This window comes from Triplophysa rosa, linkage group LG2 (assembly GCF_024868665.1).
Source record: "Triplophysa rosa linkage group LG2, Trosa_1v2, whole genome shotgun sequence".
NCBI classification, from domain to species: Eukaryota; Metazoa; Chordata; class Actinopteri; order Cypriniformes; family Nemacheilidae; genus Triplophysa; species Triplophysa rosa.
The window spans coordinates 24,372,020-24,398,361 of record NC_079891.1 but is presented as its reverse complement, the minus strand read 5'-3'; the positions used below and the strand labels follow the sequence as shown (position 1 = coordinate 24,398,361).

Here is a 26,342-nt window from a genome sequence, read left to right as displayed (position 1 = left end):
CAACTTCTATTTCAAAAAGTTGAGTGAACAAGAAAAAGCGAGGGGAAATTAGTACTAAGATTTTTTTTGTTGTGAAGGCTTAATTTTTTTACAGTGTAGTCTTAGTAGCACAGGAAAAAAATTTGTCAAAGCCAAAAATACATTGTATGGGTAAAAATTATCGATTTTTCTTTTATGCCAAAAATCATTAGTATATTAAGTAAAGATCATGTTCCATGAAGATATTTTGATAAATTTCCTATCCTAATTTATTTTTGTGAGTGGGTGACCTGCTACAGTGCCTCTGATGAACAACTTCAAAGGCAATTTTCTCAATATTTTCATTTTTTTGTAAGTTAAAAATGGAAGTTTTAGACGGTTATATATCCTCCACATCCTATCCTAACAACCCATACATCAATAGAAAGCTTAATTATTAAGCTTTCTATTGAGACTGGTTCCATAAGACTGGTTTTGTTTTCCAGGGTCACATATATTAATTAATAAACTAATTTGCTCTTTTAAGTGATATTGAAACAGGACATTACTGTTTACTGTGAGTCAATCCAGTGCTGATATGCATCTTACTTTCCATCCTCTAGCGCATTCAACACAGTCTCCAAAGATTCTTTAGCAGGACCTATCACTCCACCAACAGCTGCACAGTCCAGTTTAGCCCTACTGTGAGACATAATCATAACAGATATGTGGCAAACCCATTAGATAAGCACATTTGCCTGGGAACAGGTCCAGATCAATGTTTCAATGAACCATTGTTGGTCTAATCATACGTCATTAAGAAAGTGTCCGTCTTGTGTGCGGGCACAGCAGCTGTTGGCACCGCAGTGACAGGGTCAGGTTTGGGGATTGTGACCTCCTTCGCATGACTGGCCTCCTCGCCACAATGAGGGCAGTAGAGTTGACCTCTGATCAGGGAGCCACAGCTTCGGTGAAACCGGTGAGAAATGTTCCCATCTGGCTGACATTCTATAAATGTCCCCTGGATCAGACACAATGCAATAAATCTTAACATGGGGGAGGTGTTAGATTTAAATGTTGATACTTTAACTGTTAAGACACAACAACGCTCAATAATATCTGGCTTTGTTAAGAACAATCCTCAACATAAGTGTCTAGTAAGCACTACTCACAGCCCTACAGAAGAAACCACAGCCTGGGCAGCTCTGGTGCTTCACCATCCCAGCACGGTGGTCCTCACACAGCACAAGCAATGGAATCCTTAGAGACGGACGCATCATTTCCTGTTTCAGAATCACCTTCCGACATAAACTCAACTAAAGAAGAAAAAAATAACAAAATGTAATGTGTAAATGTCTATCATTGTGCTCTTTTTCCACATGACTTTCTTCTGCAGAACACAAAAGAAGATATTTTGAAGAACGTTGGTAACTAAACAAAAAGGCAGATAAAAAGATAGATGGAAAGAAAGAAAGATAAAAACATGAAAAGAAAGACACGGGTAAAAAGACAGATGGAAAGACAGATAGAAAGGCAAATGAAAAGATAGAAAAACAGATGGAAAGACAGTTGAAAGACGGATGGAAAGACAGAAGGAAAGACAACATGTAGTCTGCTTGAAAACATGCGCAAGTCAACACGCAGTCACGCATCACAGAGCTTGCGTGTCAATTTCTGTCCGCTGGTTTTGAGCTTTTCTTGTCATATTATTAGTTTTTATTCATTGTTATGATGAGCTGACATGATCGTCCTTTGATTATGGCTAGAGAGAAAGGGAGCATGAGCACTGATGGCAGAGAAGGGCCGCCAGATATTTTCGGCTTATTTTCAACAACCAAAATTTCGGTGCATCCCTACAACAGACCCCATTGACTTTCATTGTATGGACACAAAACCACCGAGACATTTTTATAAATATCTTACTTTGTGCATCTCAGAAGAAAGTCAGTTCTTTGCATCAAATAAATACATTTAGGTGGCATGGGAATGTTTCAGTGGCTTCAAACGTGTTATATTCTACCTTTCCATCGACACTTTCCACAGCCATACACTTGCCCTCTGCCAGAGTCACTACATCCTGATTCTTAGGCGTCTCCATGCGACAGCTACACAGTGGAGGTTCCAACACATCAGCCTCCACGTTCTCTTTATCCTCCGGCAAACCTTCAAAGGACAAAATTCATGCTTATGTTATAATAAACAAAGATAACTGGGTCTAGTACTTATTACAGGTGGATCTTCTAGCATTATTACGACACCGTTTTGGGGTGTCTGCACCCTCTGCAAATACCTTCTGTTCTCCCTGTCTAGCTATTCTATTTTTTATGAGTCAGTGCTCATTCTGTATTTCAGGGCCTGTGTGTATGTTTCCAACTTGACTTACTCCCTTACAAAGTCAGAATGCTTTGCATCTCCACGCTGCATGTCTAAATAAACAATAAGGGTTCGAAACCTGCCTCTGCTTATTTGAGAACAACCTATCGAATGACAACAAACAAACATGGGGTATGCAGATTTCTGGAGTTATGATTGAAACAGTACTCGATTCTACTATTGTGACGCACAATGTCATCTGATGTAGACATTACGTACCCGTGGGAATCGCTGTGAACATGCTATCTTGAGCCAGAGTGTGTAGAGGAAGCTCAGTGTATTCTTCGACGTTGCCTTTTGGAACGTCCTCGGTTTCCTTGTTCTTCTGCGGTTCTGCAATGCTTTCTCTATACGGCCTTTGCTTCTCTGGTCTCTCAGGACTAACTCTGTGTTTGAATGCTTCCTCAATGGACATCTGACCCCCTTTGGTTTTATGTGAGGCTTCCTGCAAGGGTACAAAACAAAGATCTTAAGGGAAAAATCAATATTTTGCCATTATTTATTTACTTTCAAGTTGTTCAAAACCTGTATATGACTCTTTTTTTCTGTGGTACACAAAAGAAGATATTTTGAGAAATGTCTCTGTGGTTTTATCGATAAAATGGAAGTGAATGGGGGCCAATGTTGTTTGGTTATCAACGTACTTCAAAATATCTTCTTTTGTGTTCTGCAGAAGAAAAGAAAGTCAGACAGGTTTGGAATGACACATGAGATATCGGACCTGTGCGTTCGAGGGCGATAACGGTACATTCTGTTTCTTGGAAACTTTCACTTTCTTTTTGGTTACAAAGTTATATAACCCCATCTTTCTTTTCTTCTTCTTGGACGCTGAAGACACATGCAAAAAAGTGGGACATCATTATCACATAATATGCTCTAAACAGCAGAATCGAATTCATTTGAGCTTTTTAGCGAAACACGCTCACCTCCTTGCGCTGAATCTTTGTGTCCCTGAGGTAACATGAGCTGCTGTGTGATTGAGGACTCCATGTCTCTCTCAAGAGCTCTGTTCTCGTTGTTCATCTATATTGATGCATTACCAGAAACAAATAAATCTAATCCGGTGTGCCTCCAACCTGCACTTTTCTAACTGTCCCAATCCCCCCCAATAACAATGAAAGCACGCAGCCAAAGTAAAGAACAAGTGCAAAGTGCACACTACCTTCAGAGCAGCTGGAGCAGGTGCTGGTCTAACCATGGTTTTCCATGCCAAACGTGGCGGAGCAGGACGCACAGCTGGGAACTGGCCCGAGGTCTCTTCTGCCTCTCTCTGGGCAAGTGCACCCGAGCCATCACCTTTCTGTCTGACTGCAGGTAAAGATGTGGAGATGCTTTCCGAAGCATTTTCAGTACCAGAACTCTGCGCTACGTCAGCATCTTGTTTGTCTTGCTGGATAAAGGCATGGTTTGCTGAGATGTTTTCTGCTGGGGTCTTGAGGGATGCCTGGCCAGGGAGTAAAAGAAGCCCGGGCCCGGTGGGCTTCCCGCTGCTTGAGGCTGTCTGCTGTTTGCTGGCTTTTGGAGAAACACCAAGAGATTTGGGCTTCCTACCTCGCCTTGGGGGATCAGAAGGGCTGTCAATACCTAAAATACAACAGGACAATGTTGCTTTAGATAAAAGCCTCCATGTTCCATGGAAGAAACACCATAGGAGTGGCTACATAAGGGACAAAAATGTTGGCTTTATCCCTTTAAGTAAGCTTTTGAATAATGATATGCATGCTACTATTTAGAAACATTCGGAATACTTTATTAATGGCAAAATATCGCAATAAATGACCTTACAGTCAATAAACTCACCACCTTTTTTGGACTTGGCCATGGCAGCGGGAACCTGGAGCAATCCAAGACCTCCAAGTTCCTTCCTCTTTAGAAAATTAAAAGTGTTATATTGACTACCATTAAGAATCTGGTGACATGTAGACAACATTATTTTCATAGACAGCAATGCTGTAACTTTGGGCAGCTCACATGGTTTTGTTTTGAGACGAAAAATGTCTGTTTTTGGCACGACACGTTAAATGCTACTTCATTTGCACTATTTAAGAAACGGGTCAGATTTCCTCTGTCTTACGAATACACGAGTCAGTGTATGTTTATGTCGGATGTAGCGCGCTCGCTATGGGCGGCAACACAATGAACGTGAAACAATGTAGCTAACAGACGCGCATTACAGCAGCTAAAATGCCACAAATCTAAACGCAAAAAGCGCCTGCGGTAGAATCGGGTTTGGTATAAAAATCCGCCCTCAAAACACTGCTTTACACACACTTACCCGTTAACTTTCAATGGTTTGCATGTTTGTACAGCAACTCGGAAAGTTCAGATTCAGAGCAGTCTTCCGGCGTGTTCGACTTCACGTAGCGCTGCGCAGACATATGGCCCTATGACATAGAGTACCGCGAGAGCGATTCGAAAGCAGTGGGTTTGTGTGGTTATCGCGGTATCTTAATATCATACATCGATCGGTCTGCGCAGCTCTGGGTGAAGTCGAACACGCCTTTTCGTTCTTCAGTTTCATGCGCCCTGCGACTGTCATGTGACCGTACGTCGCCCTCTGTTGGTAATAAAATATATCTGTTTAAAGTCTGGTTGCGCAATGTCCACTACTACTTAAAATTGACCTCTTGTTTAAGTTTAATGTTTAATATTAGATTACACGTAATTGTTGATAGTGTAGAATTACACATTTTCTACGACAGTGCTCTAGGTGTGCATTTATTAATGGGTTACAGCAGTGGTTCTCAAGGCCCCCTTTGTGTAGGGTGCATCGCTTTGCGGCCCCCCAAATAAAGATTTATAATCTTAAATTTAAAATGTTTAATTAAACCAATAACATATTCAGTTATACAATGTTGAAACATCAATTCTTTTGGTTGGTGGTCTTATTTTTCTGATTTCTATCTATATATATGTTTTTCTAAATTTCTATATTTCATAAAATGCCAAGTCTGTGGCCTCCTGGATCCATCTTAGAATCCCCCCACTGGGTTACAGGACTGTTTTAAAGGATTATTTAAATGTTTTCCGCAAAATAATATCAAATATTACCTAAATGGAAAATTCTACCTAAACACATGCATTCTCTACCTCATGTTTCTTATACATGTCTAATCTTAAGCACATTAAATTGCACCCCTTGCAAAGATGTACATAGCATCTGTAAAAATGTATATTCAGCAAGTTTATTTATTTTGCACAATTGCCTCTTCATATTTTGTTTTACCAAGAAATGCCCTTGTTTGTGCAAGCACACTTGGCAATAAAGCTTTTTTGATGCAGATTTTCTGAAATGCTTCACAGTTGTGGCAGTTTGAGATTTATGTATTGTATTACTGGTCAGTATTGTTTCTTATTATCACAAGCTATACTGTTAAAAAACAGGCATGTAATTGCAAAATCAATTTTATTTATCTATATGCTACATGTAACTGTAAATCACTGGTTAAATACAAACAATTACGTAGTGTGCAATAAAATAAAACTGTCTTGAGATTAATACAATAACAAAGTAAAATGGCATGTAATACCACATAACATGGACTATATATAAATGACTATATATAATCTAAAGCGTTATTATATAATGACTTGATGATTGGTGCACCCAAATATACCCAGTAGACATAAAAAGATATTTCAAACCAAACTGGATTCTTCTGTCAGGAAAATCAAACTCTGAATTTGACCCAGGTATGTGAGGTGGTAAGTGACCACAAATGAACAGAACAAGGAACAGTCTAATAATTAAACATTAACATGATAAAACTTTTAAAACAAGTGGTTCCAAAATGGCTCTGGCAAAAAGTTCACAATAATGATAAATAAAAAGAAAAATAGGAAAAGCAACATTATGCATTTTCAATCGTCTAGCATCACAGGTGCCAATCCAGTATCAATCAACCTCTAATATTTAATATCAGATTATAGTTTTTAGAGTAACACAGATTATAGTTTGTAGAGTTACACAAAGTGCTTGAGGTCTGAGTTTACTAATGAGTTATAAGCGTGTTTCAAAGCAAAGTTGTACTCAAACACTTCATGTTTTTCTCACGTTCTTCTTAGGTTAGGTCACATCCTATGTGTTGAAGCTATCATCATAAGATGGTGGAGGTTCTGCAAAGAGAAACAGAAACAAAATCCAGTTAAATATCAAATACTGTACCTAATCTATCTCAATGTTTCTATTACTATTATTCTACATTTTATGTACTAAATATAATATAATGGTAAATTAAAGATAACAGGAACACTACTGAATTGTGTATTTGATATACCGTGTGGATATGGTGACGTCCTATAGTCTGGAGGCTGGATCACTGGAGATGAGGCTGACAGTGTTTGACTCCTCTCTCTGTTTCGAGATGTATTGTTGGAGTTTTGGCCCTGTCTGAAACTGAGTCCAGGAGCGTAGCTGAATGCATTTGGGGACACTGCAGTCTGGTGACCTGACTCTGGACTCTTTGGTATTTCCATGTTGTACTCAGTTGTACTTGGGAGCTGTGGGTACAGCTCTGCTGGAGGAGCACTGGGGGGCACGTAGGAGCTACGAGGCCTGGGCTTGGGTTTAGGGTTTGTGCGAGGGGGCAGGCTCGGAGGGGCGGAGTCAGTGGTGGCTGCAGCAGGAGAAGGGGCAGGGGCGGGGTTGGAACCGGAGCGTGGGACTGGTGTGGGTGGAACAGGCCCGGAGGGGCAAGCGCGAGTGGGATCCACGGCAACACTTCCAATGTAAATGGGTAAAGTTAATGACACCTCTGGGTATTTCAAATAGACCTGGAAAATCACAAACATACAGATTAGGTTTAATGAGAGCAAGGAAGCAGGAAATACCAAATGCAATTTGCATGAACCGCAGATAAAATGCATCTTTATGATATGCATGTTCCCATTCACTTACGTACATCTAGCTAATAACCAAATCAAATGGAGCAAAACATTCAGAGGAAAACAGTAACACTTTACTATTCCAGTATAGTACATGGTACAATGTTACTACATACTGTAGTGTACACTACTACTAACACGTAGCACATACCTTAATGAAAGTAATTTCTTATTACATCAATGTGCAAAATGTCTAGAAATTCACCTGAATGTAGTAGCTGATTTCAATGAGATTTTCACTGGTTAAGGAGGACAGAGGAAGACTGGGCACAATTATCTGCTCCTTCCATTCACCTTTATGTCCCCCCTTAACTCCAGGTCCCTCAACCTCTGCCACTGCCCTTAAATCAATCGTTGGCTTCTTGGTATTATATGTTACTTTCTGAAATGAGGGGGATGATCAACAATAAATAATGTGATATTTGTAGTCTAGTACTACATCGTACAACATATTGATTTAGATGAGGGTTTTTCTCACCTGCATTAGACTGGCAACCACATGACCTGTGGATTTATCTGATCTATTTTCGATCTCAGCGGATACTTTGATGATCTGTCCCGCTATGTATCCCCTCAAATCACTCTTGGCCTTCAGCACCACTGTCCCATTTTTCACCAGCATGTATGAGAAGTTTTTGGTTACAGAAGATGAGCTGGGTTCCTGCACAAACATCAACAACTTATCAGTCACTGTATCCAAGTTTATACTGGACATCTAATGTGAATTTTAGGTTAGGGTTGTATTAAATAATTCGTTTGAAATAATGCTCATCGAGGCTGTAGCATACGTACGTGTATTTGAGGTACTTCATTGAGGTTGATGTTGTTCGACATGCTGAAGGGCTTTTCTACCTTGTAGTCTTTTGCGAAGCGAGGAGTGTCTATGAAAGCCCTGACTCTGTACATAATGCTTCCATAGGGCCCTTCAAATGATTTTGGTGCAGTGGCTGAAAAGGGGAATTAGAAAGTATGTGTATTTTCTCTAAATTGGTAAATAATGAGTCATGTCTCAAAACCTTACAGTAAGTGTGAACTTTCTTCTTAAAAGCTGTCATAGTTCCTTGTTTAATAGTTTCTTTTTAACAAGTTCTTAAAGTTGTTTTATGCATTCAGCTCATGTATTTAAAAAAGAATAGAAACCAGCCAATTGGTGCTTAGGTAACAAATGGCACATGCTTCTTTAAGAGTGGTATTAGGGCCGATTCACATTTCGCATCTAAAACCGCACGCTTTCTCTCTTCAAATGACGCACAGCACTCCGAATAGTTTAACTATTTCCATCTCGATGCGGCACCCCCTATTTGCGCGTGCATGCCGCGCATCTATATTTAAAATAACGAACGCGCGCGTGGAAAAGACGCGAAATGTGAATCGGGCCTTATAGAGCAAACATCTCAGATGAAAAGGAAGAGCAGGTGGAGGTTGCAAACAGCTACTGTATATCTATAGACAATAGAAGCATCTATAGTTTCACTATAAATGTCTTTTATTTCATAAAACATCTTCCTTTATTATGAAAACACACCACTTCCTGCTCAACTGATCACTAACACAAGGTCTGCTGGTATTTTTAGATCATTTATGCATACATTCATTCAACTAGGGCTACTCAAAAAGTATTTTTAATTGTAAAGCTAATTGTAATTGTTAAAACATTTCTCAAGCTAAAAAAATGAAATGGAACAATATGAGGACCTATACATAAAGTCAAACCCAACACCAACAAGAAACAGCATCATGTTTGATATCCAAACACAATTTACATGCTGTTCCGTCACCATGGATAAATGTAAACAGTGGATAATGTGACATGTCTTGGAAGAATGCAGGGCAACAGGTGCGTCCAATGACATAAAAGCACAGACTCACCAGGCAAGAGAAACTTGAAGGGAAAACTGTGCTCTCCCTCTTTCAGTGTGCCTGTGAAAGAGTTGGAAAGAGATTTTAAGAAACTGAAACATGCATCATGTGACCATCATTATATGTGTGCAAGAGACCGTGACACTTGAGCACCTTTATCTGCGATCGAGACCGATCTGCTGAAATACTGCTCCTCCTCCATCCAGTCTGTGTCGTGTGCTTTGCTGGTTACTCCACAGACACCCTGGCAGTTCACTTTGATCGCTGTTTGAGGGAATGATTAGAAAGATCATGAGCTGGATAAAAGAAGTGACCCAGCATAGACACATGTTGTTGAAATTAACAACAAACCTATTGTTGAATAAGCTAACGCTAAATTCGGTTAAAATCAGTAGCAGCTATTTAGGGTGTCTGACACCGAATGACTGTTCCTTTATTGAAAACTGCACTTCATTTCTCCTCATGTTTTGTTTTAACTCTATCAGCAGGATGTTGCATTTAACACATGGTAACCATGGTAACAGACAAAAACACATTAACTGAAGTCAACAGAGGAGGCCTAGATTATTGCACAGCATTGTGGTTATTGAATCTATTCCCTTCTTTTGGCAACTTGTAATGCACAATTCTAGTGAATTTTGAATACTATTATAAAGTGGAGATGCACCGATACTAACTTTCTCCACCGATACTGATTATTCAGAGTGATATCTGCCAATTCTGAAGATTAAATTAATATATCTTAACTTTCTGAATGTTATTAATTCAAACAGTAAAATGACTATTAATACTGAACAACAAACTGGTGATGTTACTCAACATGTTCCATATACACAGCACAAATTCATAGCATTTTCATTAATTAAACATTATTAAACATTTGAATAATTCAATAATCTAAAAAGTGACTCGAACAGAAACTCTACTAGTCAGTTTGACATGGTTCAAAACCCAAATACAAACACTGCTGACTGATTCAGATGTAATGGTGACTTTGTTATTCTTGTTTCCTTCTGGAATGCCAACAAACCTGTTCAGCGAGTATCCTATCCTAAACCACTCACATAAACGAATGACTCCCCCTCTTTATCATATTCTAGTAAACCTATTCATTACTTCTAGAATGATTTTCTCTTTTCTATAAACATATTTTAGATGTTTAACAACAAATCAACATGGCTGTTCTTTGACTCATTTCAATTATTATCAGTTTTGACTAGCCGTCAGCAGCTCGCACATGTGAGCCAGAACAATACACACATTTAACTGCACCTCCCTGTTTACATTGCTTGTTGCTTATTAAACACAATGTCAACACATGCTCTGGTATAGGCCCCTTCGCAAGATGTAAACACTTGTCCAGAGGCATTTCCGGTTTCATTTTTATTTTATTTTTTAATCTTACATATATAATTATCTAAAATATATTTGTGTAACATTTTAATTCGGTCATAGATGTTCTGTTGGTTGTACTTTGTTCAAACGGTTGGTAGTGTTAAAAAATTGAAACAGGAAGTTCTTCTGGACCAGCGTTGAACCAATGTTGTTTACGTCATCCGAAGTGGTCTATAATCAAAGGCAAGAACTAAATCTCATATCTATTGTAAGCATTGTATATAATGGCTGTTCTTTAATAAAAGCTTTAGGGGTATATACACACCCTTGTGTACTGGTGTTTGTAAATGACCATAATGACCATATCATGCAAGTGTACCCTGTTGATGCTGGTTTGCTGGTTTAAACTGGTCATGTGCTGGTTTAAGATGGTCATGTGCTGGTTTAAACTGGCCATGTGCTGGATTAAGTTGATCCTTAGATGGTCATGTGCTGGTCCATAGCTGGTGTAAACTGGTCAAACCAGCATCAAAACATACCTAACCCATCATATGCTGGTTTTTTCAACAGGGTAGTATTCTATAAAGTCCTTGCTGCAGAGCTAAATGTTTAAATATTACTTTCACTGCAACTTGTAGATGATCTAACAGTGTTCGTCCTAGTGAAGACTTGGACATCTGATGTCAAAATCTCTGCCTCAGCTGTAACCATGTGTGCTGAAAAGCACTGAGAGGTGTAGATGGCCTGAGTGTTTCATAGAAACAGGTGCTCCACAGGTGGTGGGTAACAAATAGCACACAATGCCTTTATTGTATATTTGCATACAGTATAATTACCATTGTAGCACACTAAATAGGTAGTGTGTGTGATATTACTTTGAAGGATGTCTGAATGTTTGATTCAAACGCGTTGAGCGTTTCAGGCATACACATGCAAATGAGACGTTCGGAAAAACGATAAACACCGCCGAGCAGCTGCCCATGCATTACAACCGTGTTTTTAATAGACCGGTTTAGGCCCCAGTGAATTTGAACAAACAGTTTAGCAAAACTGTATAGGACTTCAGATTGTATACTGTTTAGGATAAACTGTCGAAACTGATATCAGCAAATACGTTGAGTTCACCTGGTACGGTTGAACTGGTACAGTATTTACAGTCGATGGTCGCCTAAACAATTGTTTACGCATTTTTTAAACATGAATTGTCAATATCCTTTCAAACTTTTGTTAAAACAGTTGTATATATTCGAAATGAATTACATAAGGAAAAGCAATCGGCGTTATTTAAATCTTATTAGGAAATAGAACATCCACATCAAGTTTCGCTTTACACACTTCGTGTCCTCAATGCGCGAGAAGAACAATACCCAACTCCTAAAACGTGCATTGCGCTTCATTGCGTTTAGGAAAACAAACATTTACATTTATATTTGATACATATTTCAGCAATTATACAACTTGTTTAAAATACACTTCTGAATCAAAACAATCATCCTGTAAAAACAAGATGGGTGGCAGGTAGGTAAGGGATAATATTGTTTTATTAGTTACTTACCTTTACATGGTATCGACTGGGCCAGTGAGATTTTAAGAGTTCCGGAGACAGATTCGCCTGGGCTATAGGCAGTTTTGTTGTTATTAAGGGTTATCTCGAAATCCTGAAGCTTCCCCATTCTGTCTTCTGTCCACCGCGAACAGGTGGGAGAGCGAAACTGATCGACAAGGAAGGAATAAAGGAAAATGTTTTACCTGTGGCCTACGTCACGCAACGCAACTTGGCGAGTGACGTCACGCAGGTTTTCCTGTTTGCCAGTCAACGTGCTAGTTTATCGTCTCCTAGCCTATACATCAACACTCAAACACTTAGAGATTACAAATCATTTTTGTAATTTAAATTAGTTTTTTTCAGCTTCTTATTGCGCTGGCCTAGTTTTCGCTAAATTCTAGAATTTTGAATGCACTTTATTGAATAACCCTTTATAAGATACGGTTTTTTTTCAACAATATGTTAGCAGAAGTGCAGGCCAGAGAATAAAAGCACATGGAAACATACCACAATATTGACAAACTAATTTTGTAATTGAATGAAAATATTTATTTTTTAAGTTTTAATAAGAAAAGAGTTATTACTTTTTCATTTTTATTCCTAATCTATATTATTTTTTTGTATTCTGTAAGGGAATAATACAACTTTAAAAACTAATTGTACTGTAATACACAGCATAAAGGAACAGTTCACCCAAAAATAAAAATTCTGTCATCATTTACTCACCTTTGAGTTGTTTCAAATCTGTACACAGTAAATGTATTTGTTGTGATGAACACAGAGAAAGGTATTTGGAAGAATTCTTACAACCAAATAGTTATTGGACCTTATTGACTACCATACTTCATAATTACTTTATAATTGTTTTGTTCTGTTAAACACAAAAGTAGATATTTGGGAGAATGCAGGTCAGCAAATAGTTCTGGGGCACTTCTGACTACCATTGTAATTTTTCCTACTATGGTAGTCAATGGGGTCCTATAACTGTTTTGTAACAATAGCATTCATCCAAATATCTTTCTCTGTGTTCAACCAAACAAAGAAATGTACACAGGTTTGGAACAACTAAGAGAGTAATTTATGACAGAATTTTCCTTTTTGGGTGAACTATCCCTTTAATTTGACTGCGAGACTATATAAATGACGTTTCTGTTTACACTTTGACTCAATGTTTCCGAATCACTCTTTTTCTCAACATTCCGTCTCATCCCTATCGTCCTCAGAGACCTCCTGAATGCTTTAATGAAGCTACGAGAACCAAAAAAGTAAATCAGCGGGTCCAAGCAACAGTTAATTCCTGCTAATATGTAACATACATAATATGCCGTTTGCAACCGCAACATAAGCCTGCATTTCTCAGGGTAATACTTTTTCACAACCACTCCAATGGTCCGAACCACATTGAGAGGAAGAAAGCAGAGTCCAAATATGACCAGACAGATGCCTATCATCCTCATTGACTTGGCTTTGACTGTCTGGCCCTGTATAGAATGTATGTTAATACGAGACACTGAGCTGGCCAGACGACCATAGCAAAACACAGACACGGATAAGGGCAAAATACACCAGAAAATGAAGAGCACAAAGTTAATAATAAAGTATGCATTCGTGAGCTTCGTCTGATGGATAGTAAGACACTGCCCATGGTTGTCCTCAGTGGTCACCGGAAGCAGCCATCCATAAATAATGCTGTTTATTATAAGAAAACACCAAATCCCAGCACAAAGTTTCTTCACAAAAGTCTTTCTTTTCATAAGTGATGAGCGATTGAAGTGCACCACGGTCACATAGCGATGAATACTAATGAGTGTGAGGAAGAGGATGCTGCCATTGAAGTGCACACTCAGAACTGCGATCTTCAACTGGCAGGCAAACTTCCCAAATATCCAGTTGCCCATGGCGAAATATGCTGCCATTAGAGGAGTGAGTGGAGTTATAATAGCATCAGATAGAGCCAGATTAAACAGAAGAAGAACTCCGGAGTTCCACTTGTGAATGCGACAGGTGAAGACCCACAAGCTGAAGCCATTAAGCAGGAGACCCAGCACATAGACCAAACAGAGGATCACGGCGAGAGACATATGCTGAGGCTCAGGAGAACATGTGCTTGTGTTGCTGCGGCTCAGAGTCACTGAACTGAGTGAGAGCGATGTGTTCATCTTGATGAAACTGTGTAAAGGGAAAAAACGTGTTTTATAAATATGAGAAATAGATGGAGAAATGAATAGAAAACAAACATAATAGTGCAATAACAACATGAAACTTCCTCTACATTGTAATGTGTTTTCATGTGCAGTTCTGTTGGTTCCCATCCACCAGATACGATCCCAGCAACAGAACTCAAAACATTACAGTAGAGACCCACAGCAGAGATCATTATAGTTTCTATTAACCCATGAAATGGTAATAATAATTTGTATAATAATAATGGTTTCAGCAGGGATGTCCCTAGAGGTTTATACAAATTAAACAAAATGAATTGAGCACACGGCACACAACAGAACAAAAATAATTTGTAACAAAACACAATAGCATATGTCAAGATGAAAAGTTTTATAACATGGTGATTTTGTCTTGTACAACCCTGACCAAATACTATATGCTGTAATTATTCAAATATATTGACAATAAAATGTCTCTCTAGTTAAAATGAATGTGATCATGTGCTATGTTTTAAAATGTAAATTGACAAGTTTATATTTTATAGAAATTATAAAAACGTATTGTGAGAAACCTTGTGTGTACTGTTTAATTTTACACAGAGCCAAGGCAGTAACAGCCATCTCACATTTACATTTATATCTTTGACAGACACTTTTAACCAAAGTTACTTTACAGTGCATTCGAGTTATATTGTACATTTCACAAATTGCCCTTTCTTCTGTTTTATCGTGAGTTTGAGAGCTTATTGATAGACAGAAAATAAAGTAAAATATAAAGACATTAAAATTCACAGGTAAAATTTGATAAAATAATTCTAAATACAGTTAATAGCCACAGAGCACCACTTACGGGTTTATGCAAAACTCCCTTCAAAACTCATTTGGAACTTGTGCGAACAGATCCATGCAGTACACTGACAGATGACTGTAAAAACTGCGAATAACTTCACTTTTTAGCCTTTATCTTGATATCAGTGTACGTGCACAGAGGAACTGAAACAGGATTTACCTTTATTAGTCAGCAGTTCCTAACGTGTTAAAAATGAGCAATTTCAAGCAGTTTAGTCAGAACATCTGTATTTTGAAATGACTTCAGTCCTGTCATCCTTGTGAGCATTTTTGTTCAGTCTTATGGATGCAAGGATCGTGACAGGACTTATGCCAGGAACGTGCTAGCTCTGTGTTCTGTGTCAGAACATGATGGTTGGATCCTGGCACTCAGTTCTTGCATTGGGTTTTGTTCTGAGTGTTGTCTGGTTGTAAGCGCATGGTCCTTGATATGTTTCTCTGTGCCATGTGCTCTTTCTTTGTTTTGCTGTGTCTTCTGTTGAAGCATGGAGGCAGGGTTCTAGATCGGCAGGGTATGTTACGCAAAGAAAATATATGTTTTATACATATTTTCTTTGCGTAACATAAGGGCATTTGTTCGGTTGAATGAGTGCAGCATAATCCTGGTATTTAAAGTGCACTTGTTGAACATTTTAAAGTGAACACACTATTCACACTAGAAATGTATACTATAAAATGGCATACAATAGTGCACCCTTTTGACTATATTCTGGGCCCCTTTGCCTAGTTATGCACAGTTTTTGGTCCTTTAATGTTGTCACTATAGATTTTCAGTTGAAGCACATGTGCCTCTGGGTTCTGTCTCCAAAATCTTTCAGCTGGCTCGTGGTGACAGGACAATTGGGAGTACTACTCTATCCTGAAAGTAAAAATATGTCACATCTTATCAGTCAACTTAATAAAACAAGAACTGAATTTGAAATAAAGATACAAAAATATAAATGTTCTTTTGATGCTCAGTCTATTATAATTACTTGACCTTCACGTTTTTAATTTTCCAGTCTGGAGGATTTGACATTTTTGACATGCCACCCACAAATTTATTAAGTAAAAGATCATCAAAGTCTGGGGGAGGATCTCAGTTTCATAATAGAGTACTAATAACATGTGACTTCAACATTCAGTTATGACACACTGTACATTTATGAATTACACATGGTCTAGTAATTTATACTACAACAGCACTTTCATCATCTAATTGAGTAAGGTTTTGGTAGGTTTGAAACACTCACCTTTCTTCTTCAGTAGTAATACTGTCAGGAATGCCTCTGGGAAGGCAGGACACCATCGGCCTCGGATTTAATGTTACATGCCTTGAGCAGCTGTAACATTTTATAAATAATAAAAGGAGGCAACATTGGCACTGTGAGGCAAGTTTTATGTTGTTTGAACTGACAGAACAGGGACAAGCAGCTGTACCAAGATGCTGTTTCTGCCATCGGAGTCTTCCAAACTCGTGTACATGCGGCAACACTGTAGCCGTTTACAAACTACACACTTTTTTCTTTTGAATGTTTAATATAATAAACTAATGTGAGATCAAATGACCAATCAAAGAAAAGGAACAGCCATCATGAAAACAAGTAAAAACAGGAACATTTTTATTGCCATTTGTGTGGATGCTCGGTCTCGGTTTCCAATGTTCCTCTTATGTAATTTCTCAGTTCTCACTTACTTTAACCAATACAGTCGGAAAGTAAACAACATTTAGCAGTTTTGAGAGGATTTATATGGTTTTTGTTTTTCCACTGGGGAAACACCAGTCATCCTAACACTTTCTGTTTAGGTAAAGCATGTAAGGACAGCATGACTTTTCAGTGAAGAGTGTATTATTTTGCAGACCTGAAATCATCTCATTTAAGAAATCATTTGAAAACTCACAGGTTTTTAATCACCTTTGGAACCCTGTAAATATTTTCTATATTTTCCAAAAAACTCAAGACTGAAGAGACTGTGTTCTGATTGATCCTTTTATTTACAAGTGGGCTTGTCACTGACATAATCCAAAACAAAACCTATTGAACTATCTGACACTGTACATAAGAGTTATTTAACTCATTCAGCAAATAAACAAGGCTACCTTTTCTCCAAAAAAGCAAGAAATTGAAAAGCGCTTGACCCACAAAATACTTTTAAAAAGACTCTTATAAAAAATACAAAACATCAAAGTCATAACCAGCACAGTCCTACTTAACAAAGGTAACTGTGTTCACCACAGTCTTTATGCTAACAGATACACAGATTAAATCCATATAACCATGGCTGCTCTTGGGCTCTGGACTCGCTTGCGGTTCTGTCGTGGCTAGAGAATGCAGTCTTTTTCACAGTGGGGTGGTGGGGGTGGCAGGTGTGGGGGGCACAGTAACAGGATGAAGGCCGAGATCCAGAGAGGGGGCCTCCTCTGGTTCTGGAGGGCTTTTCTTGGAAGCCTCAAGCTTCTCCTTCAACATGGTGTGAAGTTCCTTCACTGGCTCACTGCTCTGTAAACAGATTAAGATAGTTGATAGTTTTAATTACTTCATAAAGTGACTGAACGAGAGAATCCGAGTACATTGAGAGCTTGTTAACACAAGTGGTTGAGGTGCCATCTTGTGATCCTTGATATGCTACCAGATATTAAATATTGCAATTGTGTGTGAACTATACCTTGACATGACTCTTGTGCATCACATTAAATATGATGTTGTAAATACTAAAACAAAGATAAGTCAGGTTTATTGTGCATTTTTAGTCATGAATTCCTTTAAAGTACCTGTTTTGGTGGTTCAAGTGTTTTCATTAAAGTTTCCATGTAGGAAGGTAACACCTTCTGGTGTTGGTGGTTCAGCAAGCGAAGAGCGTGTCTGTGAACATTCTCCTTACTGCAAATAAGAGCAAGAAAGTAACCTTAGTAATTGCATAAACCTTACATTTTTTGATAGTGATAAAAATTTTTTTTTTTTTTAATAAAATTGTTAATGCTCAAAAGAAACCACCGTCAGGTCATTCTAGCCAGGCTATGTGCCGATAAACAAAATAATACGGACCTAGAGAAAGAGGTGAGCAGGAAGTTTTCAAAAACAGCAGTACAGAACTCCTCAGATCCAAATTCATCAGAGAGTAAAGTCAGATGACCAGTGAGAAGATGAAGGAAGATGTCTCCAAATGCCATGTCATTATATGTATCCACTATGACAACACAAACACGAAGTAATCAGTTTTTGGTTTCTAGTTAAAGGAACAGTTCACCCAAAAATGAAAGCTCTGTTGTCATTTACTCAAGTTGTTCCAAATCTGTAAAGATTTCTTTGTTCTGATGAACACAGAGAAAGATATTTGGAAGAATGCTTGTAACCAAACAGTTCTTGGCCACCATTGACTACCATAGTAAGAAAAATAAAAAGTAAAGTAAAAGTCTTTGTTCTGTTGAACACAAAAGAAGATATTTTAAAGAATGTAGGAAAGTAAACAGGTCTGGGGCTACCATTGTAATTTTTCCTACTATGGTAGTCAATGGGGTTCAAGAACTGTTTGGTTACAAGCATTCGTCCAAATATCTTTCTCTGTGTTCATCAGAACAAAGACATTTATACAGATTTGGAACAACTCGAGGGTGAGTAAATGATGACAGAATTTTTAAACTTGGGTAAACAGCCCCTTTAAAGGTGTCCATTACGCTAATGTAGTTGATAGAATGAGATGTTTCTCACCAAGTGCAGGCAGAAGCCTCTGCAGAGCATTCTTATTCCTCTGCTTAGCGATATGAAGCACATAATAAAGGCCTATCTCACATGCCACCCTGTTTTCCAGTATATACCTGCACAGAAGAGAAAGATGATGATGAAAAATGTATGTTCTTGATGTTGGCTTAAGAACCGGCGGGTTGATGTGTTGTACTTTGAGAATGTATCAGGCAGAGTGTTTGGGTATGTGAGGGAGGTCTTCTCTTCACTGGGAAGTTTCTGCTCCACAGTGAACGTGTAGTCATCCACCACTATCGACATCATGGCGGGCAAAAAGCATGTTACAACCTCCAAATCCTAAAATTGACACGATAAGTTGCATTGTGAATTGTAAAACACAACCCTTTTTTGTGAACTTTTCATCTAGTTTTTAAAGGCAAACAGTACAGCAAATTTTCAAAACATTTCTTTCATGTCGGTGACAATAGCCAAGTGGGCACCATGCTGACATATTGTAAGGAGTCCTTTCCCGACTCCTGTTCCCCTCTCTTCCCATATAATTTCCGGTCATATCTGCACTGTTCTATCAAAATAAATGCCATAAGGCCAAAAAAAAACGTTCATGGCTAAACAGTCCCAACCCAAAAACAAGTGGTTGAGCCAATTCCATTTTGTGTTGCTAGTGGCTTGGAAATGACACCTTCAATGCAGAAAATTGTAAGGTGATGATCTTACCATTCGTGGCTCTTTGAAAACCTGGCTGTCGATCATGTCCCAGGCACCCTGACCAAGACAAAGCATCCGCAGCAGCAAGAGGAGGTCAGGGCTGTCCTGTAAACCGGCATTTAACAAATAAGATAAATATGAACCTTTTCAACATCAAGATTGTAGTTCAAAAAGTATGTCTATGTACAAGGGAAAGTCTACATTTTACATTCTGTAACTGGTTACAATTTCCCTTAATAAGTTCTATTATTACCAGATCATAAAAAATAGAAGAATTTGAGTTTTTCTGTAATGCACAATGTTGGACCCTGAATATACAAAAGTAGCTCACTACAGAGCTGTAGTTCTTACTCTGGGCAGTGCATCCTGGCTCAACAGCTCCTGAAGATTCCTCACTGTGCTCAACACTAGCGTGTTACAGGCGAATGGATCACAGAGAATCATAGAGAGGTCACTGTCAGGAACAGGGTCAGAGTGTGTTTACATATTAGACAGTGTTTTCTGTGTCTCAGTAAGTTCTGTGGGTTTATTTTAAATGCCTTGTTGTCTCCTGTCTGTACAGGTATATGTATCTCGTACCCTAACACTTGTTCCTGTCCTTTCTTTACCCCATCCAGGAAGCCTTGTAACTCTCGAGCCCGCTTAGCATCCACAAACTTTTCTCTGATGCAGGCATCCAAACACCAGGAAAACTACAAAAGAGAGAGTATAAGACGTCTTCAATAATGTTCAGTACATGTTCAAATCACGTCCTTTAAAAAACAGGAGTTAACATATCGTCGCTGTCCTCTGAAACCATTTCATTTGTCAAGAAATGGAAAATACACTGTTCTTTTTAAACGATTAAATACTGTGTTGTCAAAGTTGACAAGCACTTTTTAATACTTTTTATTGGTTAGATATTTGCAAAACCCTGTGACAAGGTTGACCAATAATAATGATTATGCCAAAAATAAAACTCATGAAATATGGAGATACAAGGTTTCAGAAGGACAGCAGTGGCTTATTTCATCCAAACGCATCACCCTAATAGGATATAGTGATCCAACAATGGTTCCAAAATCACTTTGCAATGCATTACATTTTCAGCATACTAATTTCTCACCTTGTGACAGGGGTCGACTGAACAGATCTCGCTGATGTCCAGGTCATGAAGAGACATGAGCAGCTCGGCTCGTAGGGTACAATAGTGCACATTACGTGTGCGCAGGAACAACGTCCGCAGGAACTGCAGCACCATATCGTAGAGCTTCACGTTCTTCCCAATCATCTGAGTCAGCTTCAGCACTACCTGAAGATGCAATAAACATCCTTTGTATGCGCCTGAATTGTTTCTTGAAAAGTGATTTACAAAAAAGAAAGCTATTGCAGCACACGTGCACCCTGTCTGTGTTTGCCTCAAATGCAGTACAATCAAGGATACACACTAAAATCGAAGTATTCTCTGGGCCTAACAGTATGTATTGATCAAATTAAAAATACTGTAAAACTCCAAACCAGACACTCACCTCACCCTGTCTGCGTGTTTTGGGTGAAGAACTGAAGAAGTTGTGAAGGATGGACAGATCGTTGCTGAAGAGAGCCGCCTCCTTCTCCACGATATACTGCTTCAACAGAGGAGACACTTCATCCCCGAAGAGAGCCTGATTGTCCTGCCAAATCTGCCGTTTCACCTCCACCGCGCACACTTTGTAGAGCTCTTTTTCAGCCATCACCTGCTTTAGCTTCTTCTCAGGCACCTGCATCCAAACAGAAGCTTGATGTTATGATAATGTCATTTTTTATAGGTTATATTCAGATTGTGGAACATTTTATCAAGGTAAGTCAAGAGGAGATTTTCTACTGTTAAAATTGTTATAACATATAGAAGTTTGTTATTTATAGGTCTGTTTTTAAGTGATGTGGGTTGAATAAATGAATGAATCTTTATGAAAAGTACCATGGTTTTAACTAGCCATCATTTTTGATTTTATTTGTAGTAAAACCATAGTTACAACAGAATTACTATGGCCTTACAATAAACACAGTTTAATAATATTAATACCTATGGTAATACAAAGAATAATCAATCTGCCAAAATAAAAACATGGTTACTACACGTTTACTATAATAAAACCATGGTGAACAAACATTTATCAAGAATGTTTGAGGAATTTTAATCCAATGTTGACTCTACGTTTTTGTCAGGTAATGACTCAATTCATTTCTCTGGTAATGACTCAATGAACCTGTCTCTGTAATGACTATATACTGTATATGTGTCATCAATAACAGACCATGGCATAACACACGCGTGTACCTTTGGCAGATGTTTAAGCACTTGCATAACAACGGGCTGTATAGATGGCATCTTCACCAATGGGAAGCTTTTCTCCAGAAGTTCTTCCAGCTTAACATATCTGTGTTAAATTAAGCGATGCATTAGTGTGTTTCATAACTGTGTGTGTTTAAACTAGGTAAATTCATTGTTGTAAATAACACTTTCTTGTTACCTGTCCTCGTCTTTGCCCTCTGCAATGACAGCAACACGCTCCATCAACTTATCTCGAAGCTCATCGAAGACTGACTGGTGAAACTCCAATCGCGGAGTGCCGTGAAGATCCAGGAAAGGCAATGCTGACTGTAGGGTTGGCAACAATATGCCATTTTCCATCTGAGAGGAACAATATAGTTATAATCAACATTAGTTTTATTATGGGGTAAAATTGGCGGCTGTCATTCATCTGTCATCACATCACATTGCATAATTATTCTGTCTCACAGCATGACTTGCGACTCAACAAACTCCAATGAGGTCTTTAAAAATTATGAAACTGATCCACGTGTGTAAAGATCTTAACGTTACCTGAAACTGGTCGATGGCTTTCAGAGGCTCTGTACAGTTAGTGAGAGTTTCTTTCAGATCTTCTCCATTGGAGATCCCGAGCTCCGGCAACCCCGCGAACATTTTGAGACGCTGCTTTTATTTGCACTCACGTAAAATAAATGTTGAAAGGAACTGAGATAGCGGAATACAGATAATGTTGGCTAGATTTGCATTGTTCGTTGTTATATGTTTTCGCACACTTCCTAACTGTGCAACCTCGTCAACAGTCTCTTGTTTCCGTATTTCCGATACATCGTAAAGGGTTCCGCTCCAGAAAAGTTCCTACCTCGTGCTGCACGCCGCTCTGGCGCTGCACAACGGCATAAAATAAAAATCACAGCAATAAAACGATTGTAGCGTATGCAAAACTGGAGTTTTTTTTACTACATAGCTAAAAGAAATGACAACTAAGTTTATTGAATTATCTGATTCTTCCGACATATTATATGTTTTGTTTATGTACTTGCACTTAACAACCAACAGGTCGCAGACTGTGCGCGACAAATGTCCCTTAAATAAGATTATCTTGTTGATAAATATATATAAAAAAGTAAATCATTTGAAACAGTTGTAATGATGTCAAATGAGGTCCAGTGAAATAGTGATGCGTTTGACATCTCTTTACAATTTTACACTTTAAAAGTTTACAGTGTAGGCTACTATATACAGCAAACCCAAAAGAGCTTATGAAACATAACTGTGCAGAAACTAAAGAAGGAACATTTTTTAGCCTAATAAGTTTAGGGGTGTAACTAAAAAGTACAGGTTTCACTAATGCATTCTTGTTGCTTGCAGTCTGTTGTAAACAGATTCTCTAAAAAGGTAGGCCAGCATCCTTAGAAAAACTATTTACTGCATATTGATAAAAGGGCACAACAACCTTTAGTGGCATTTTTGTAGTAGGTTCTAACAAGACAAAAGAAAGATGCAATAAGAAGGACTGAAAAGATAAAAATCGCAGCACGGCAGGCATCTGGGCGCAGTGCTTTTCTCAGTGCCACGTTTTCAGCAGGAAGAAAGTTGCTTAAATTTAACATGTAGCCAAGGGACCAGCCAACAGATGTATCTTCAGCCTGCAAAGCAAAGCAACATTAGGATTTTGTCTTGACATAATAACTTCTTTAAAGGATTAATTTATTTACTAATCTTGAAGGTTTGTTATGGACTTACTTTCTACTGAAATGAGATGTGTGGGAAAGAGAAATTATTAAAGCCATAACCACTGATAAGGAGCACATGGACAAAGACAGAATCTGCACAGTAGTCTCTCAAATATTTCCCCTTATCAGGAAACTTATTTTGCATCTGGAGGAGAGATAGTAAAGCAAGAGTTGCTTTGATGAACATTTTTCTCAGCTGTAACCATTTCTCTTATTAACTCTCTTCCCTGTGGGAAAATCTCAAATTGAATCACATTTGAATGAAAAACTCTCCTTTGACAAGTCTGGCAAAATTATTTAAATGGCGAATTTGATTTAGCGAACTATTGACACAGCTCAATTGGTAAGACATACAAAATATACTAGTTGTTTTAATCCAGGATCTGTGAATGTCTTGGATCTTCTAGTAAATTGCTAAAACGGAGAAAGTCACTGCAGACTTAAATAAATGAGGTGGTACCTCCTGAAAACCCGTAGCGTTCTCTAAGTGTGCTGGGGAGGTGATGGTGATGCCTGTAGCTTTCTGTAAGAACTCAACAGTGTAGAAGAAAGAAGAAAATGCCTGTGCCAGAGAGAAAGTGCATTTACGTAATCACAATTATTACTCAAGTGGTTATAAGAAAAGATAAGTACATTTAATAGAAACAGGCAAGTGCACAGCATCATTAACATTTAACATACAACACCCAAAATATTTTATTAATGTTTCCTAGGGCACAACAAAAGAATGTTTTACAAGTAAAAAGAGAATTTGGAACAAAGTAATTCAGCTGAAAAATCATTGTGTAACTGTTTTACATAATGCAGTATGAACTCTCCTACCATAAAGTTTCCTGTGATGTTGGGCTGGAAGACTCCATTAAAAGAGCATTTGAAATAAGAACAGTTGTTAAAAGAGAAGATATGAGAGTCTGCAAGACACAAAAATAAATTAAAAACAGTTATTTTAGCATTGCCTAGGCTATAGTACTTAAGGGGGTGGTTTCCCAGCCAATGATTATTTTAAGGCAGGACTGGCCTTAGTTAAATTAGGCCATTTAAGTCGTTTTTACAAACATGCCTTACAAAAAACATAATTTTTGTGCATTTTGAGACAAAACAAAGGCACTGATGTATTTTAAGATATGTCACTGCTAACTGTTTTCAGTTTAGACAGCTCTAACATTTATTTTAGTCTAGGACTAGTCTTAATCCTTAACCCTAACCACCCCATAGCCTTTTAAACTGGGGTGTCAAACCCTGCTCCTGGAGAGTGGAGATAAAGTTCAGGAGCAAGGTTTGACATCCCTGATCTATATTAAATTCAACACAGTGCTTCTCTAACCTCTAGTATTTACAGTCACAAGAGTCAATCAGTTTGTTTGATGAGAATGAAGGTTAGGTAGCACCTGACCATTATCAGATGTGCCAGCAGTCTGAATAAGACCTGATAGATCCCGTAACACTGAAAGCTCTGAGTGTAAATCGTATAGTCTCGTCCATACAGCCACAGTTTCATCAGGTTGTCCTTATCCTCCACCGTCTGCTCAGTGTCAAAGGTGATTTGAGTGGATGCTCCACCTAAATCTAAAGCACCAATCATCTTTTTGCCAGGAAACAGTCACTGACCCACAAAACTGCACTAGAGATATAGAGGATGAGAATGAGAATAAATATCATACTGTATTACATTTACCATACATTTTTGTCAGTATGCCATTTTTTATTACATATAATCTTTATGAACCCATGACCTTGGTGTTGCTGGTGAGCTATATTAAATAACATTTATATAATTTATTTAGCATTCATATTTAATCCTGGCACTGGTAAACATAGTTTTTTTTAGGCCTTACCTTGATAAACTTCTCAAGCAGGTAGTTGACTGTGACCCATCCATAGGCTCCCTCTTCTTCTCCTCTTAAAATTGTGGCCCCTTTGTAGCTGAATGGGTACGTCTTTAGCTTATCTCCCACTTCCTTCAAAATCTCATCCGACTCTTTGGGTTTAGAAATACTATGTGACGTGATAAATGTTTATTCGTTATCTGTGAAACATTACAAAGCACATTTTTTCCAAGCACATGTATTAATTTGTAAAGGTTTTTAAGTGCAGAATAATCAAAGAAATATCAATGTGTTGTGAACTCGGCGTTTAATAAATTGTGGAATGACCACTTTCAGATGAAGTGATGTTGAATATCTTATTCTAATAATAATAATTTAAAGACGTTTTTTACTTACTTTAATAGTCTCATGCCGGCTGTGGCCCCAAGATATAAAGGAGTGAGTTTGTGTCTTGACTCTGGGATGTCCTGAACAGCTTGTTCCATACATTCCTGGAGGCTCTGGGCTGCTCCTCCTCTGATACCTGCATAACTAGAGATTCCGACCCCTTGAAAATTGAGAGAAAATGAATTAAATGAAACTCCACTTTCACAATATTTTTTTGTCATTTATTTCTCGTTCTTTGCCTGAGCTATACTGACATTTCACATGGCACTCACTGTGTTGACTGACAATGCCAGTTCCATTGTGCTTGTCTGCTGGCCAAGATGTATAGAAGTATGAGAAGATCCAGCATCCAGAACTATTCCATACTAAGAACAAACATAAAAAAGAAAATTTACTGCAAGATGATTCACTCACTTATTTAATTATTGCACCCATATAACTTTGATTAATTATAAAATACACTGACTGTTGCTTTTAGGTCAACTGCCTCTTGCTCTAAGCTTACTGGTTTTATCATTTGCATTGTAGCCTAATTCATTGAAGAACTACATAATACATGTAAATGTTATTACTGTACCATGAACTGTGCTGGTCCCTTGATGTCTTTGGTGGTGATGGTGAGCAGAAGAATGCCAATGAATGAAAGAAACAAAGTAGTGCTTGCGATAAAGATTTGGCTTTGCACTTGGTTACCCATTGTAATCTGCCAGATTTGCTTTAATAAAAAAAGTCTGCTAAACGACTTAAT

The 26,342-nt window shown here is 38.2% G+C and overlaps 4 protein-coding genes across 5 annotated transcripts in view; all 4 read right to left on the bottom strand.

The window, feature by feature from the left end:
- The window catches only part of LOC130571028 (histone-lysine N-methyltransferase EHMT1-like), a 32,719-nt gene extending 28,017 nt beyond the window's left edge, over positions 1 to 4,702 (bottom strand). The window contains exons 1-10 of one of the 2 annotated variants that reach the window (XM_057361680.1): positions 4,607 to 4,702; positions 4,132 to 4,198; positions 3,494 to 3,915; positions 3,258 to 3,354; positions 3,053 to 3,159; positions 2,551 to 2,776; positions 1,979 to 2,121; positions 1,131 to 1,274; positions 771 to 979; positions 568 to 660 (exon numbers count right to left, since the gene is read on the bottom strand). In XM_057361680.1, coding sequence (XP_057217663.1) covers positions 568 to 660; positions 771 to 979; positions 1,131 to 1,274; positions 1,979 to 2,121; positions 2,551 to 2,776; positions 3,053 to 3,159; positions 3,258 to 3,354; positions 3,494 to 3,915; positions 4,132 to 4,153 — 1,463 coding nt within the window. In that variant the 5' untranslated portion in view covers positions 4,154 to 4,198; positions 4,607 to 4,702. The remainder of the gene's footprint in view (positions 1 to 567; positions 661 to 770; positions 980 to 1,130; positions 1,275 to 1,978; positions 2,122 to 2,550; positions 2,777 to 3,052; positions 3,160 to 3,257; positions 3,355 to 3,493; positions 3,916 to 4,131; positions 4,199 to 4,606) is intronic. The other variant, XM_057361691.1, reaches the window with a different exon arrangement.
- A 1,021-nt stretch (positions 4,703 to 5,723) lies between these two features.
- Positions 5,724 to 12,252, bottom strand: arrdc1a (arrestin domain containing 1a). Its single transcript, XM_057328948.1, has 8 exons — positions 11,966 to 12,252; positions 9,229 to 9,339; positions 9,085 to 9,135; positions 8,008 to 8,162; positions 7,694 to 7,876; positions 7,421 to 7,597; positions 6,609 to 7,104; positions 5,724 to 6,447 (listed from the first exon to the last, which is right to left on the bottom strand). The coding sequence occupies exons 1-8, from the start codon at positions 12,081 to 12,083 to the stop codon at positions 6,410 to 6,412; spliced, it is 1,329 nt and encodes a 442-aa protein (XP_057184931.1). The 5' UTR covers positions 12,084 to 12,252; the 3' UTR covers positions 5,724 to 6,409.
- Positions 12,253 to 12,427: 175 nt separating this feature from the next.
- On the bottom strand, positions 12,428 to 15,044 carry LOC130551379 (lysophosphatidic acid receptor 6). The gene is made up of 2 exons (XM_057328949.1): positions 14,969 to 15,044; positions 12,428 to 14,125 (listed from the first exon to the last, which is right to left on the bottom strand). The coding sequence occupies exon 2, from the start codon at positions 14,113 to 14,115 to the stop codon at positions 13,072 to 13,074; it is 1,044 nt and encodes a 347-aa protein (XP_057184932.1). The 5' UTR covers positions 14,116 to 14,125; positions 14,969 to 15,044; the 3' UTR covers positions 12,428 to 13,071.
- Positions 15,045 to 16,566: 1,522 nt separating this feature from the next.
- On the bottom strand, positions 16,567 to 26,158 carry nelfb (negative elongation factor complex member B). The gene is made up of 17 exons (XM_057327284.1): positions 25,867 to 26,158; positions 25,604 to 25,754; positions 25,217 to 25,407; positions 24,204 to 25,002; positions 22,201 to 23,943; positions 21,848 to 22,008; positions 21,655 to 21,754; positions 20,864 to 21,094; positions 20,461 to 20,646; positions 19,935 to 20,047; positions 19,707 to 19,809; positions 19,365 to 19,460; positions 18,844 to 18,986; positions 18,657 to 18,763; positions 17,994 to 18,135; positions 17,720 to 17,828; positions 16,567 to 17,447 (listed from the first exon to the last, which is right to left on the bottom strand). Exons 5-17 carry the CDS (start codon positions 22,300 to 22,302, stop codon positions 17,289 to 17,291), a joined length of 1,752 nt encoding a protein of 583 aa, XP_057183267.1. The 5' UTR covers positions 22,303 to 23,943; positions 24,204 to 25,002; positions 25,217 to 25,407; positions 25,604 to 25,754; positions 25,867 to 26,158; the 3' UTR covers positions 16,567 to 17,288.
- Between the last annotated feature and the right edge of the window lie 184 nt (positions 26,159 to 26,342).

Bases quoted from the DNA above. Each gene is read 5' to 3' on its own strand.
- arrdc1a (XM_057328948.1), bottom strand. From the start codon at position 12,083: ATGGGGAAGCTTCAGGATTTCGAGATAACCCTTAATAACAACAAAACT. The intron at 9,340-11,965 runs GTAAGTAACTAA...TCCCTCAAACAG, and splicing joins CCAGTCGATACCATGTAAAG to CGATCAAAGTGAACTGCCAG. The intron at 7,598-7,693 runs GTGAGAAAAACC...CCCTCATTTCAG, and splicing joins TGGTTGCCAGTCTAATGCAG to AAAGTAACATATAATACCAA.
- LOC130551379 (XM_057328949.1), bottom strand. From the start codon at position 14,115: ATGAACACATCGCTCTCACTCAGTTCAGTGACTCTGAGCCGCAGCAAC.
- nelfb (XM_057327284.1), bottom strand. From the start codon at position 22,302: ATGTTCGCGGGGTTGCCGGAGCTCGGGATCTCCAATGGAGAAGATCTG. The intron at 19,461-19,706 runs GTAAGAACTACA...GCCGGTTTACAG, and splicing joins GCCAGGATGCACTGCCCAGA to GACAGCCCTGACCTCCTCTT. The intron at 18,987-19,364 runs GTAAGATCATCA...TGTCAATTTTAG, and splicing joins TTTTCAAAGAGCCACGAATG to GATTTGGAGGTTGTAACATG.